Source organism: Psammomys obesus, unplaced genomic scaffold, assembly GCF_907164565.1.
Source record: "Psammomys obesus unplaced genomic scaffold, mPsaObe1.curated_primary_1811, whole genome shotgun sequence".
NCBI classification, from domain to species: domain Eukaryota; kingdom Metazoa; phylum Chordata; class Mammalia; order Rodentia; family Muridae; genus Psammomys; species Psammomys obesus.
Window position 1 is genome coordinate 10,636,670 of NW_026596166.1, and position 14,748 is coordinate 10,651,417.

Sequence of the window (14,748 nt, forward strand, 5' to 3'; positions counted from 1 at the left end):
TTTCCTTTCCTTTCCTTTCCTTTCCTTTCCTTTCCTTTCCTTTCCTTCCTTTCCTTTCCTTTCCTTTCCTTTCCTTTCCTTTTTCCTTTCCTTTCCTTTCCTTTCCTTTCCTTTCCTTTTTCCTTTCCTTTCCTTTCCTTTCCTTTTCCTTTCCTTTCCTTTCCTTTTCCTTTCCTTTCCTTTTTCCTTTCCTTTCCTTTTCTTTCCTTTCCTTTCCTTTTTCCTTTCCTTTCCTTTTCCCTTTCCTTTCCTTTTCCCTTTCCTTTCTTTCCTTTCCTTTCCTTTCCTTTCCTTTCCTCTTTCCCTTCCTTTCCCTTTCTTTCCTCTTTTCTTTCCTTTCCTCTTTCCTTTCCTTTCCCTTCCCTTCCCTTTTCCTTTTTCCTTCCCTTTCCTTTCCTTTCCTTTCCTTTCCTTTTTCCTTTTTCCTTTTTCCTTTTTCCTTTTTTTTTCCTGACGTGAGAGTACGAGCCTGTAATCCCAGCTCTTGGGAGGCAGAGACAGGTGGGTCTCTATGAGTTTGAGGACAGCCTGATCTACAAAGGGAGTCCAGGACAGTCAAGGCTACACAGAGAAACCCTGTCTCAAAAAAATAAAAAAATAGTGTTTGTTTCTGTATGTTAAAAATCTGTGACCTTCAGTGCCAGATTCTAGATTAGTAAATTTAAAACTCACAGAGTTTTCTAGATGAAGGAAGCTGAAGCCAAAGATTGCAAGTTTAAGGCGAGCATGTTTACAGTGAGTTCAAACCTAGCATGGTCAACTTAGTGAGACCCTGTCTTAAAATATTTTTTAAAGTGGATGAGGGGCTGGAGGTGTAGCACAGTAGGAGAGCATTTACCTAGAAGGCAAGAGTCCCTAGTTTCAAGGCCCAGGACTGTAGTGTTTTTGTTTGTTTGTTTAAATGGTTTTAAGGTCCTTTATCAGTAAACATTCTGCACTCATTTTGTTCAGTGGGAAAAAAGTTATGGTTCTTGATTACCACTTGAATCAACTAAATCTACATGCTTGTCAGCACTGAGTCACTGTCTTCGTGGCTATGTGAAGCTTAGCAAATGCAATATTTATCTTTGGAGTTATTTGGGTTTCTGAAAGCAGTTAATTTTTAAAGTGTGTGTCCATGTGTGGGAGTGCACACGTGTTCGGCTGAGCATGCGTAGTACACATGCATGAACAAGACAGAGGTCAGCCTCAGATGTTGAATGTCAGAACCCATTTACCCATTTTCTGAGACAGGCACTCTCCCTGAAGCCTGGGGCTCTTCACTGCTAAATTGGCTGGCCAGCCAACCCCAGGGTTCCTCCTGTATCCACCTCCCTAGTAGTGAGATTGCAGGCCTGCACCTCCAGGCCTGAACAGATACTGAGGACTGAACTCAGCAAGTTCTTCACCAAACTGAGCTATCTTCCCAGCCTGAGTAATTTTTATTTCATTCCTTCCGTTCCTGTGTTGACAAAATATTTATGTTAATATTGATACAATAATATAAACTAGAACACAAAAAGGTTTCATTATTTAAAAAGTAACAGTTCTATTATTGGTGCCTCGATAGGATGAACATGGTTTGGCTTTCTGTATCATTCAGAAGCATCATTGTAATAATTTTAACCTGTGAGCAACAAGGCGGAAATGTATACAGTAGATCTTTAAAGCATAAATCAGTTAATATTTGATGAAATAATAACATTTGATAAAAGGCTTACTTCAGTAATAAATATCTAATGGAAGTATTAAAATATTTTAATATATTGACAGTGAGTCAACTTATTTAAAGTTATCCAAGTTAGGTCTGGTCCCAGCGTCTGTCATTTAGTATGTAGAGCTTCCATCCCGCTTTCATGCCTGATGGACTTATTTCGTGACTGACATGGAACACTCTTTTCCCAGGGTTTCAGGCTAAATTCTGCAGTCCCAAGACTGAAAGAGACCAGGATGACAATCCAGTGGCCTCTGTGGCTCCCCGCTTTCTCAGTTCCACTTTGGTGTGGCCAGCAGCCACTCTTATCAGAGGCAGGGAAAACACACTGGAGGCTTATCTGGGGAGTGCTGTTCCCCTATCAGGACTTACTTAGCTGCAGGGCTTTCAGAGTACTTTGAGAAGAACTGAAGCCATAGTGATGTATAGCTTTTGATTCTATATCCTGTTTTTACCGAGACTCAGCTAATGACTAAAAACAGACCAATTTTTCATAGTTCATCTTTTCAAGAGACAAAAGCTGTCTTGTGCCAGGCTGTAGTTGCCTGTCCTGTTGTCCACTCAGGTACTTTCAGCAGCCAGATAACTTAGCACAGACAATTGTTTGAGGTAGGGTCATTGCCTTAGAAGGGTGGGGGATGACTCACAGAGGGCCAGTGGAGTCCTTTACAGTGTGTTTACCATAAACAGATTAGTCAGGGAGAGGGGCTGGAACTGCAGTAAATGTTAAAATGTGTGCAAGATGCTCAGGTGGGAATGAGAAGGCTGCTAAACCTGGAGATAAGGAGTTCTGTGGTTCTCAGCTAGTCTCATGCTTAACATGACCTGGATAAAATGAAACTCAACTTTAGACACAACGTAAAACCCATTTCTAGAGGAGTAGAAGTAGCCTGCATCCTGCAAACCCAGCATACAAACCCAGTGCCTTTCCTGTGTACTGTAATGAGCATGCTGAGAAAGAAATGAGGGAAAGCCAAACTAGGACTAAGCCCAACCAATGAGCTGAAAGACCTGGACAGGAAACACTGAACCAAGGCCATGTGATTCTTGAGTACATTTGCCACCAAGCCTGGTGACCTGAGGCCAATCCCTGGAACCTCCACGGTAGGAGAGAACTGACTCCACAGGTTTTCTCATCTCCACTTGTGTGCAAATGTGTACACACACACACACACACCCTCAAATGCAATCTTTTTTAATGCCAACACTGAATTACACTAAGTAGAATAAGCTAAACCTAGAAAGAGAAACATCACATGTTGCTATATGTAAAATCTAGATTTAACAGTGTGTGTGCGGACAAATGGAATAGTCCAACTAGAAGATATGATTGCAAATAGATATGTATTGAATATTGAACCCAGTTTCACAAAACACTGTAGTACATAAGTGTTGCCGAATATTTTGTCACACTATGAACCCTGAGATTGTTTATTTACTGGAAAAAAACCCTGTTTCTAGTTGTGGTGTGACTCAGCCTTATCACACACCTTTAATCCAAGAATTTTCTGCTTGACTGTTGTAAACAGGATTAAATAAAGTCAACCATAGGTCAAGAGGCAGAGCAAGCAACCAGATGACCGGAAGTGAACATAGGAGTAGTAAGAAAAAAACCATAGAGAGTCAGAGGGAGTCAGGACGGACAGAGAGATACACAGGAAGTAGAAAGGAAGGACATTCAGTTTGAGGGGTTTTTGAGGTGGAAAGGGAGAAGGAGATTTCCTTCTGGGACCTTGGCTGAGAAGGAAGTCAGCTAGGTGCTTTCTCTGCCTCTCTGAGCTAGCTGGCTTTCACCCCAGCAACTGGCTCGAGAGTCTATTGGTAAAGTCAAAGATTGAGATTTTGTTAAAAACAACATTAAAGGACATTGAGGCTCAGATACAATACTAGTGAGTGACTTTGGGCCTGGGAAGATGACTCAGAGGGTAAATTGTTTGTTGTCTGAGATTAGGTACTTGAGTTTGAATCCCTGGCATCCACATAAAAAAGCTGCTGCTGCTGGTGGTGTGCTTGTAACCCAGGGCTGGGAGGCAAAGACAAGAGTACCCCCCAGGACTCACAAGCGAATCTTGCTTAGTCAGCAAGCATCAGGTTCAGTGAGAGACCATCTATGTTCAAAACTAAAGTGGGAAACGATAGTGGAAGACACCCAACATCGGCCTCTGAACTTTACAGGCATGCACACAAATTCTCACTACCGCTTCCCCTCCCTGCTCAAAAGTAGTGGGTGAGTTCATTCCCCAATGGTCCTTAATGGATAGATCACCCACAAAGAGATGGTCTGTAGTTCAGTGGCAGGAGTGTTGTCCTAGCAATGCATGAGGTTACGTAAATGTAAAAAACCTTAATAGTTGAACTATACCATAGATCAAATGAGCATGACCGATAGATAACTCTGTAGTATTCCTTCAAACAACTACAAAATACAGTCGTCTCACATTTCTTCATATTTGGAGTAACGTGGTGACCAACTTATTTTGTTTTTCAGGTGATGATTTTTCTTTGATTCAGCAAGAAATATTTATGGTTAAAGAATGTAAACATTGCAACATTGTAGCCTACTTTGGGAGCTATCTCAGGTAAAATCCAAGAACGATCTATTTCATATTCTTTTTCCAGCCACTCTCTCTCCCTTTTGTGTAAACGCCACCGAGTGTGTGCATTTTGAAGATGTCCAAAATTCTAAATCTGGTAGGGTTTTCTTGCCCTCTTCCCTGCTACATTAACCCTACCTCCTCTTTATATGGTCATGCCTTGTCTGGCAGCCCTAGTGGAGCAGTGTGAGTGGTGATAATGGAAAACAGATCCTATCTGAGCTCCTTCAAATTGAAGCACATCTGAGGCTCACGTGCTCTCGCGTGTGCTAAGGAAGGAATCGCTCTGGCAGTTTCCTGTGCTCGAGCACCCTGAACCCTGTGTGCTACAAGTAGAGCACTTGAGTAGTTGGAAATACAGGTTCATAATTCTTTCTCCCTCTCTCACATTAGCAGGGAGAAACTCTGGATTTGCATGGAGTACTGTGGTGGTGGATCACTTCAGGATATTTATCATGGTACTGTTGACACAATTATATGTCTTAAGGCATGCTTTGACTTTTTATGATTGTGGTTTGACATTTCCAGCTAACAAGGGAAGTGAGTTGTATAGATTTTCTCTCTAACATTATCCACTCTGTCCCTATAGACATGTTTAAAAACTAAGAATTCTTATTGTTGCTCTAGATTAGTCAGCTGATTTTGCTTGTGCTTGACCTAAGAGATTTATAGATATTTGTAGAATATAAACTTTACTTTTTACATGGGTGTGGGGGTTCTTATTGCCCCAAATGAAGTTAGCCGGACAGAGTGACCAAGAGCAAATTCATTACTGTGACAATTTAAAGTATGAGTTTGAAAAGAACATTTAGTATTATTCTAATTTAGTCAGTTTTCTTGGAAGTCACACTGTAGACCAGGTCCTCAAACTCAGAAATCCGTCTGTGCTGGGATTAAAGGTGTGCGCCACCACTGCCCGACTACTTTAGAAATAGATTTTTGTGGGGCCTCTGTAAGTGTGATTACGCACAGGGTCCACCATGCCCCTGGCTTTGTTCCTGAGAATGTGTTGAGGACTGAGCTCACAGCCCTGGCTCTCTGTGGACCTTCCTATGCTGCGTACTAAGTTTTGCGCATAATGAACACTTAATTTTCACTGTCCAGTTGTGTGGGAATAAACGTCTTATTTTCAAAGTGGGCTTTAAAATTGTCAGTGTTTTGTCTCATTCATTTCTTTCCTTCTCTCTCTCTCTCTCTCTCTCTCTCTCTCTTTCAAGACAGGGTTTCTCTGTGTAGCCTCGGCTGTCGTCGAACTCACTTTGTAGACCAGGCTGGCCTCAAACTCACCTAGATTTGTCTGCTTCTGCCTCCCCGAGTGCTGAGATCACAGCCGTGTGCCACTGCGCCCAGCTTTGTTTCATTTCTTAATTATGAAAATACTATATGCTCTCAGTCAGACAAGAAGGCATCCAGGGATATACGCAGGAGTTATATGCTGCTTTATTGTTTTTCAGCTAGACTGTTTTTAATGTTAGCTTCAAACGACAATATGCTTTTTTTATTTTTGTTGTTGTTCTTTCCTTCTAGTTACTGGACCATTGTCTGAATTGCAAATAGCCTATGTCTGCAGAGAGACCTTACAGGTACCGTATTTGCTTAAGTAGCTAGAAAAGCAGTTTCATAGTGAGTAACTGTAAAATGGTGGTTTGCCCAAAAAGCTAAAGAGTAAAAGAAAATAATCTCCCAGTTTGGCTTCCATGTTTTAATCTTGTAAAGCTCCTGCCTTAATCATAAATGATTTCAAAAATGTATTCAGATGGGCATCAAGAAGAGTCGTGGTCGCGTGTCCTCCTCTTTGATGCTGATGTGCAGATGGTCCTGTGTGTGGTAGTGCACACGGATGTACGTAGTATAACCTGTACACAAGATCCTGTGGTAGTGATAGCACCTGTAGATAACTTACATAATCAGCTCACGCACTGGAAATGTGTAGGCCACTGCTGCCCTGCCGTTTAGGGGTAACAGCAAAGAAGTCTGTACATTGGAGGTAGATTTTTCTTACCTCAGATATTTTCAGTCTTTGTTTGCTTTAATCCATGTATGTAGGAAGGACTCGAAATATATTTTTCCACAATATGTACCTAATAGAAATATATTGTGTTTAATAAAATACAAACCTAATCATGGGCCCATACCAAAGAATTACTGACAAATTAGTTTTCTTTATATTTCAGCTTACAAGTTCATTGTTTCTTTAAGCAATGATAGAATGCTAAATCTAAGAGAAAGAGTGGAAACTTTTATTTATAGTCAGGTCTAGTCTATGACTTCAGCTTCTTACACAGTTCTAGTTCCCTGGGTATAAAATAAGGCTTTATAAGCAATGACCTCCCAAATCTGTTCCAATTTTAAAACTCCTGTCAAGCTAGCAGACTTCTGCATTTGGTCAAAATGGAGTAACAATCCTCACACCACCCAAAGCAGTATAAGAAACTTGTCAAAATACATAAAATAGTGGTTTTCAAGCATCAAGACAGGAGGTCATAACAAACAGGAAGTCCTGAGAGGTAGGAAACAAGCAAGGAAAGCTTTGTTGCCCACGAAGGTCTTGGGAACTTGTCCAGACCATGGTACAGGAAGAAGACCCCATGCTGACTGCAGGGACAGCAAGGCAGCTAGAATGTTCAGAACAGGATGCTGCAGAGTACAGGGACAGCAAGGCAGCTAGAGTATTTGGAACAGGATGCTACACAGTATTGGGGTGAGGTTTTTTTATTCCAAAATAACATAATTTCAGAAAGGACAGTTCATAATATTGGCCATCTAAAAACTATTGGCCAAACAAAGAAGCATCTTAAGGAGAAAAAAAAAAAAAAATCAATGAAACTAACCCACAGCTGATAAAATGCTATGCTGACTAGATTAGAACAAAAAGTCCCGAATTTAATTAAAACTGGGCCCACCAATCCAAAACATTCAGCGAACTCTTAAGTACAGGAAACATGGGGAAAAGCGCACCATCACCATCATCACTATTACCAAAATGCTCACATAAGGAGACGCTTAGAACCAAAGACACAACAGGTACAAAAGAGCAAAGGAAAAGGTGAAGGGATGTGACAGGTGTAACAGTACAAATGAGGAGACAGCGCAAGGCTTGAGAGAACTTTCCCTTCAAGTTTATAGGTACAAAGAAATGTCTAGAATTCAGTACCTAGAGGAAATAAAATGCTTGTCTCGTCACTATGACAGACAGAAGCAAAGGAGGAGGGGTTTATTTGGTTCATAGATTCAGAGAGTATAGTCCCCTGCGGCAGGGAAAGTGTGCCGGCACTGGGAACCTACAGCATGGCTTGTGCACATCTTAGCAGAAGACCTGAGACCTTGGGCCAGAGCCATGGCTTGATGTAACTTCAGAGGCCTCCTCCCAGCACCTCACTTTGACTAGATCGTGTCAGTGTCTCAGTGAACCAATTGTTCACACAAATGATCGTGTAAGGGATATTGTAGATTCAGACCATAACAAAATGTCTTCAGTATATGGGGACATTCTCTGGGCAAAGTTCAAATAACATCCAGTAAAAATATAAATGTGCTCAGAGAAGCGAATGCTCTGTGGTTACCATGTGCATAAATATATAGATAAATGTAAAGACGTTTCAAGTTAGTGTATATTGCCAACATTTTTACAGCTTCACTAATTAGGGTTTTGTAGCAGTTAGAGTGTGTCTAAGTAGGATGAGTGACAGTTATCTCATGTGGATCTCACAGTCTGAAGGTGGGGGCTGGAAAGAGGGCTCAGTGCGAAGAGCAGTGGATGCTCTCCCAGAGGACCTGATTCAATTTCCAGCGCCCACATGGCAGCTCACAACTGTGTAACTCCAGCCCCAAGTGACTTACATGCAGGAAAAACACAAATGCACATGAGATAAAACAAATCGTTTTTAAAAGAAGAGTCTATAGAGGGTAGATACATACCACAAGATTTGTATTTGGAAGTTGGGTTTTGTGTCACTCAAAGGCAGCGGTACTGTAAACCATACAGCAACACACAGAAGCCTTTGAAATAAGTTAGCCGAGATAATCCAGAAAGATGGAAATGCAGGTGCCGTGTAAAGAGTGGGTGACCCTAAGAGTTAGAGCCGTTCACCATTCACTCATCGTTGCCAGTAAACAACCATGAATAAACCTTAGAGAAAGCCAGTCAGCTAACCGAACAGGTAGTGAAATCCAGTGTTTATGCTGGGTAAGTTTCTGAGCACACAGAAGACAAATACGGCATGTTCTCTTTCTTATGAGAGGCCTAGCTTCTGATCTGCGTGTGTGTTTATGTGGGTATGAATGTCTGAGGAGGCCCAGAAGCTGGAACGGAGCGGTGAGAGAGGCAGCGGGAAAGGGAGGACAGTTTGTATATGGAGGCAAAGTAGAGAATAGTGGGAAGGCTTTGGGAATATAGTGAGGAAATTTAGGGACCCAACCTAAAAATGTATGAAAAGCCATAAGGAAAACTCCTTTGTAAACCGATTAAAAACATAAAATGAAAAAAATGCAGTATAGCATTTGTGGAAGGAACTTGGTTAACTCAATGCAGAGTCTCTGTGAAAATGCTGCAACCGTGTCTTCTCTACACAGACCAAGACAACGCCAGCCTTGTATTAGAGCTTCTGATAGGGTGACAGTGTGGAAGGAAAAAAGAGACTAAAATAGAAAGGAGTCCAGTTTTGAAAATAGCAGCAAAACTCTTCATTCACAAGGCTGCATAATCATTTCAACTGCAAATGGAAGAGAATCTACAAAGTGGCTACTAGAGCTAATAGGTGGAGCTGGAACCAACCTTGGCAAGATTCTGATTGCTTTTCAAAAGTCAAGTGGATTTCAGACTTAGAAATTAAAGTTTCTAAGAATGCTGTGTACATTAGCATAAGGGAAATGACTTTCTGGTGGATAATACAGCAGAAGAGCATGGACATCTGGGTACTGAAAGTCACAACATTGCCAAGAAGTTAAGGACCGAAGTGCATAGATAACTAGGCTGCACCGGTGGACTAGGAGATTAGTGTCCCCAGAGCAAACCCCAGTTCCAGTCAAATCCAACCAGACTTTGTTGTTGTTGCTAAAGAAATTGGCAAGCCAGTCAGGCATTGTGGCCGACACCTGTTATCTCCTCAGTCAGGGACACTGAGGCAGGACGATTGTGAGTTTGAGGCTAGTCTGTGCTACTACATATTGAAAGCTGGGGATGTGGAAGAACGACAGTGGAACTGATAAGCTGATTCTGTAATCCCTGTGGAAATGCGGAGCCGGGAGAATAGTCCAGTTACTTTGAAAGCCTGGTATAGAGAGACCAGCCATTGGAGTTGGTGGAGTGAGAATAGTTATAAAGAGGCCGAGAGGAGAAAGCTCTGGGGAGTGGCGAGTGCACCCGTTGTCTTAATTACTGATGCTTAGATAAATTATTCCAAGTTTACCAGAAAGTTAGATTACAGTGCTCAGAAACCAGTTAACAAAAACAAGCCCTTTTAGCTCCTGAAAGACTGTCTAGTTTTTCTTATTCAATAATTCAGGTAGACATTTCTTGCAGTCTTCCTAATGCATATTCTTTTTTAACTTCAGGGTCTTGCCTATCTGCATACTAAAGGCAAAATGCATAGAGATATCAAAGTAAGTTCATCTAATATATCTTCATTACTGAGTTTTGAAAGAATTTTTATGTTGCTAGTTTAATAGTATTTGTGCTTTTGTTTTAGGGTGCAAATATCTTATTAACAGACCATGGTGATGTGAAATTAGGTATGTTATTTTGAGTTCTTAAAATTTTTTATAAAAATATTAAATATTTAAGTTCGAATAGGTTTAATTTTTTATATGTAATCATAATAATCATTATATGTGATACCTATTCTATTCCTGAAGGACAGAAATCTACTGAACTTGAGAATATAATCTTATAAGTGAAAAAAAACTCATATTCATAAAACTATTAGTCATATTACATATGGTAGAAATTTACAACCCCTGGAATACTTTTCAGCAAATCATTAATATTTATGAAAATATGTGAGTAAATCTGCTATATTAAATGGCAAGAATGAACTAAATAGTATATTCAATATTTATCATGTATAACAACAAATATAAAATTTTATATACATAAGAAAATATTCTAAAAAGTAGCAACAAAATAATAGCCTTGTACCGTTTTAGGATTAAAGGAATTTAGGTGTATGTTTTCTCATGTTTTTAGTTTTGCCATATTTTTCCTCAAATTAACTTCAGTGTGCTTATAATAAAATAATTTAGTCAGCCTAATACAATACATTTTTCATTCTAGTAATATTTTAGTAAATCTTCTTTTAATGATTATGTTATGAACCAAGTAAGAACAGATCTTGTTACTAAGCTTATGCACAGCTTCTTGACATTAATACCTAAAATATTAATGATGCTGTGCAAAGGTTGAAGCTTAGAAGCTGGTTTCAAAAAGAACTACCAATTTTCTGCTGTTTTTCCTTTGACCAGCTGACTTTGGTGTGGCAGCAAAAATTACAGCTACCATTGCAAAGAGAAAGTCTTTCATCGGCACCCCTTACTGGTAAGACATTGCGATTGTTCTTCTGTTCTCATTTCCTTATGGTTTGGGCTGAACCTTAGTTCTTAATAATAAAAGTCACCATCAAAGGCCAAGAGACTGGTAGGTACTACTTGATGCTTTTCTAACTTTGATTGTGTTAGGAGCTTTAATTCTCCATAGCATCCTGCTCTCCCTACAGGGAAGGGCCTAGTGTGGAGTTTTCAAAAGAAAGACTTCTAGGGCCTCCTCTAATTTCCTGTTTCAAGTACTATGCTCCTGGTTGCTAAAGCCCACATACCCTGTGCTGGTGTGCAGCAGCTCCTCATGCGCGGTGTAGCCTCTTGGTGACCACCACAGCGATCTCTCAAACACTGCCACCCTCGTTTACAGATAGTGGAGTATAGCGGAAGACCTCATATTAAACATTAGTGTGAGCCCAGCATGTGGACCATGCCTGTAATCTCAGCCTTAGGGAGACTAAGGCAAGGGGATTGCTGAACCTGAGGGTAACCTGAGCTTCAGTATGAGACCCCGACTCAAAAGAAGGCAACAACAAAATCCCTTAATATTTAAAGTAATGTAATGAATGCTACAGCAGGTGACATGCAAAGTTTGTGTTAAAGGTTGGGTTTGTTAATATATGGTATTTGGATAGTTTATTTCTGTACCTCACAAATAATGCCAAAATAAATTGTACATGGGGACTGGAGAGAAGAGCCCTGGCTGCTCTTCCAGAGGATAGAGTGAAATACAAAAGTAAAGGCAGGTCAGACATGGGGGCACAGGTTTTTGGAAGGCAGAGACGAGCGCTGTGAATGTGCGGCCGGCCTGGGCTGCTTAGTGAGTCCCTAGCTTGCCAGGGTTGCAGAGTGAGGCCCTGTCTAGGAAAAAACAGTGAACACGAATAGGCTGGGCTGGAGATGTAGCTCAGCTGGTACAGGGCTTCCCCGGCACGCATGATTCCAGCACCACATGGGGGGGGGGGGGGGCCGCACTTTTTTTTCTTTTTTTCCTGCACTTGGAAGTGCAGGAGAATCAGAAATTCAAGTTCATTCTCAGCTAAAAGCAAGTTCAAGACCAGCCTGGGGTATATGAGACCCCCAACTCAGAAAAAGGAAGGTGGGGTACAGCAGAGAAAAAGGAAAGGTGGAGAAACGTTTGTTGGCATCAGACTTTAAAGGAAAAGATTGTTCACATCACATGACAATTTAAAGCTTTATGTCTGCCTCCTGAAACAAAATTAAAAGGCAAGTAAAGTTCAGAAAGGACTGGCCACATTGTCCAAACTATTTAATATCTTCAATATGCCACTGAAAAGAAGGCCTCTTGAGCAGCAGTTATTATGATAACACATGCAAGAAATCATAGATTATGAGGAGGGTTTCCCTCGATGAGCATAGGCACAGCTAAATGACTTTCTCTTCAGTCAGACTGGGAAGTGCTTGGAGTCAGTGAGTAACCTTCCCCCTCACTAAGTGTGCTACGGGGAAAACCACCGGTAGAGTGCCTGGTCAGCGAGGCTTCAAGAACCTCAAAGTAGCATCTGTGTCCTCTAGTTGCAACACTTTCACTAGTGGGAATTTATCACAGTCTCGTGCATTTTTATATACAAAGGGCTTTCCGGTAATATTTTAATATTGATACTCAAGAGAAAACAGTGGCTCAAGTAAACTAAGGGAATTTTACATGTCAGTTCAAAGGAGTAACAGGATGGTGTTAAAAATGATGTTGTCCAAACAAGGTAAGTTTTTAGCAGACAAGCTCAAGATGGACATAATTAAAAAGAAAAAAGAAAAAAACTAAACTAAAATTAACACAAGCAATAGAATTGTCTTAGGAAAAATAATGTCTCTATATAAAAAGCACCAATAAAAATATGTGAGACAGTAGCTGTATTTGAATTGAGGTCACAACTTGTTTTCTTCCATATTGTTTTCTATATTTATAATTTTCTTCAGTTAACATATGCCACGTTTAAGAGCAGAAAGGGCCTTAATAGGTGTCACTTAGGTGAAAGTTAAATGCAAGCATACAGTCAGACTGTCGAGTGTTCGGGACTTTCTGTGACTGCATGCCCTTGTAAACACATCTGCAGCCACTTAGGAAAGCTGCCTCCCAGGAAAGCCTCGCTCAGTTCTGCTGCTCCTCGGGGGCACACACCGCCACCCCTCGTGGAGCTGACTGAGCTGAGCTCAGGTACCTCTCGACCTAGGAAGCACAGCAGACTCCGTCAGGCTGCCACTCCAATTAGCTGCACAGTCTCCCTCCAGCAGGTAGAGGAGCTGAATTTATTTGCTGTTTCTGGGCCGCAGCTCAGTCCCTTCCAAGTCTCAAGCTGGCTTTCCGTCCTCTGGCTCAGTGGTAATTATTACCTTCTCTCTTGTGCTGTGCACATGGCTATTATATGGCACTTCTGCATATAAATGTCTGCATTATCATTTCTTAGTACTCACATTTTGAAGGGAGCCCTTGGCTAACATGCTCAAGGCTCTGGGTTCAAGCCCCAACACAGCAAGAAAGCAAAGAACTTTAGTATAAATATGTCTTCACTTTAGAGTACACATACTATGTTCCACATTAGTTAAGATAATTTATTTATCTCTATGAGTGTGGATTATAATGTTTTTACATGTAAAAGCAATAGTAACTTGGAGGTATTCAATATGCCTATAAATTAATAAACTTGAAAATGGAAATAAAAAGAAACATTTCCCCTGGGCAGTGTCACCTACACGCTGAATGCCATCACTGTGTATTTTGAGATTTTTTTTTTTTTTTGGGGGGGGGGGAGACGATTGAGTCATGATCTTCTGTGTAGCTCAGGTTGCCCTGGAACTCAATATAACCTATGTTTCTGCCTCCCGTGGGCTGTAGTTACAGGTGTTTGCCACCACACCCTGTATTTTTGAGCTACCCTGTGGCTCCTCTCTCTGCCTGCCTCCCCTCCTCTCCTCACCCTGTGCTTCATGTTGTTGAGAGTTTCAGATTAAGTCTCCTCCATAATTCTTTCAGTGCGGCCACATCATTTTCACAAAGAAATCTGAATTTACTATATATTATAAAAGTATATGTCATATATATAATAAAATAATGTTATATTTCTATAGTATAAAGGTACATAAAGTATACTACAGTATAGGTATATTTAATATATATAGCGTATTAATGGTATAAACGTAGGTTGTTTGTATCTAGCCCCTACCATGCCAGTCTTTTTTTCATGCACTTTGCAGACCATTTAACCCTTCAGATATAAGGATATTTTAAAAAAAAAATCAGACCAGACCTAGACTTTCATAAAGTTAAGTGAATTATAAGGTTAGGGATGTGTTCAGGCAAGAGAGTGCTTGCTGTCTGGGTCCCCCAGCAGTGACGGGAGAGTGTGGTTCCTTCTCCACTCTCCATAGCTCCTGGCATGTGCTGGCATTTCCCGAGGCGTGCAGACTCCTCGCCCTCGGCTTCCTGCTGACTCATTCTCAGTATTTCGCCTCCTTTTGGGCACTTTTCTTTGACCTGCACAAGATGCTTGGTATTCCTCAACAATTTCACCAACTTGCTTTACTCAGGTAAAGCAAGAGTTCTAGGGGCACAGAGTTCTAGGAGCACAGTATTCAGAAGAGGAAGTCGGCATTTTAGTAGTGAATTTTACTTTTTATTTTTAGAGTTATTTATTTTGTAGTAGTACAAGTAGACTTGTACTGCTTGATGCTATTTATTAGGTATGCATGTTTTGCCTGCATGTATGTGTATGCACCACATGTGTGCCCATGGGAGTTAGGAGAGCTTAGAACAGAGCCTAGAATCCCTGGAGCTGGAGTTACAGGTGTTTGTGAACTGCTGTACAGGTGCTGCAAATTGATATAAGATCTTTGGCAAGAGCAACCAGTGTTCTAACCTCTGAGCCATCTCTCTAGCACCAAATCATGAAGTGGGGGTGTAGGTCAAGGTGG

General features: G+C 40.9%; 1 protein-coding gene across 1 annotated transcript in view; it reads left to right on the forward strand.

The window, feature by feature from the left end:
* Positions 1 to 14,748, forward strand: part of Map4k5 (mitogen-activated protein kinase kinase kinase kinase 5) — a 96,459-nt gene that overhangs the window by 35,517 nt on the left and 46,194 nt on the right. Inside the window, exons 3-8 of the mRNA XM_055595398.1 lie at positions 4,182 to 4,272; positions 4,681 to 4,745; positions 5,815 to 5,870; positions 9,841 to 9,888; positions 9,975 to 10,017; positions 10,747 to 10,819. Coding sequence (XP_055451373.1) covers positions 4,182 to 4,272; positions 4,681 to 4,745; positions 5,815 to 5,870; positions 9,841 to 9,888; positions 9,975 to 10,017; positions 10,747 to 10,819 — 376 coding nt within the window. The remainder of the gene's footprint in view (positions 1 to 4,181; positions 4,273 to 4,680; positions 4,746 to 5,814; positions 5,871 to 9,840; positions 9,889 to 9,974; positions 10,018 to 10,746; positions 10,820 to 14,748) is intronic.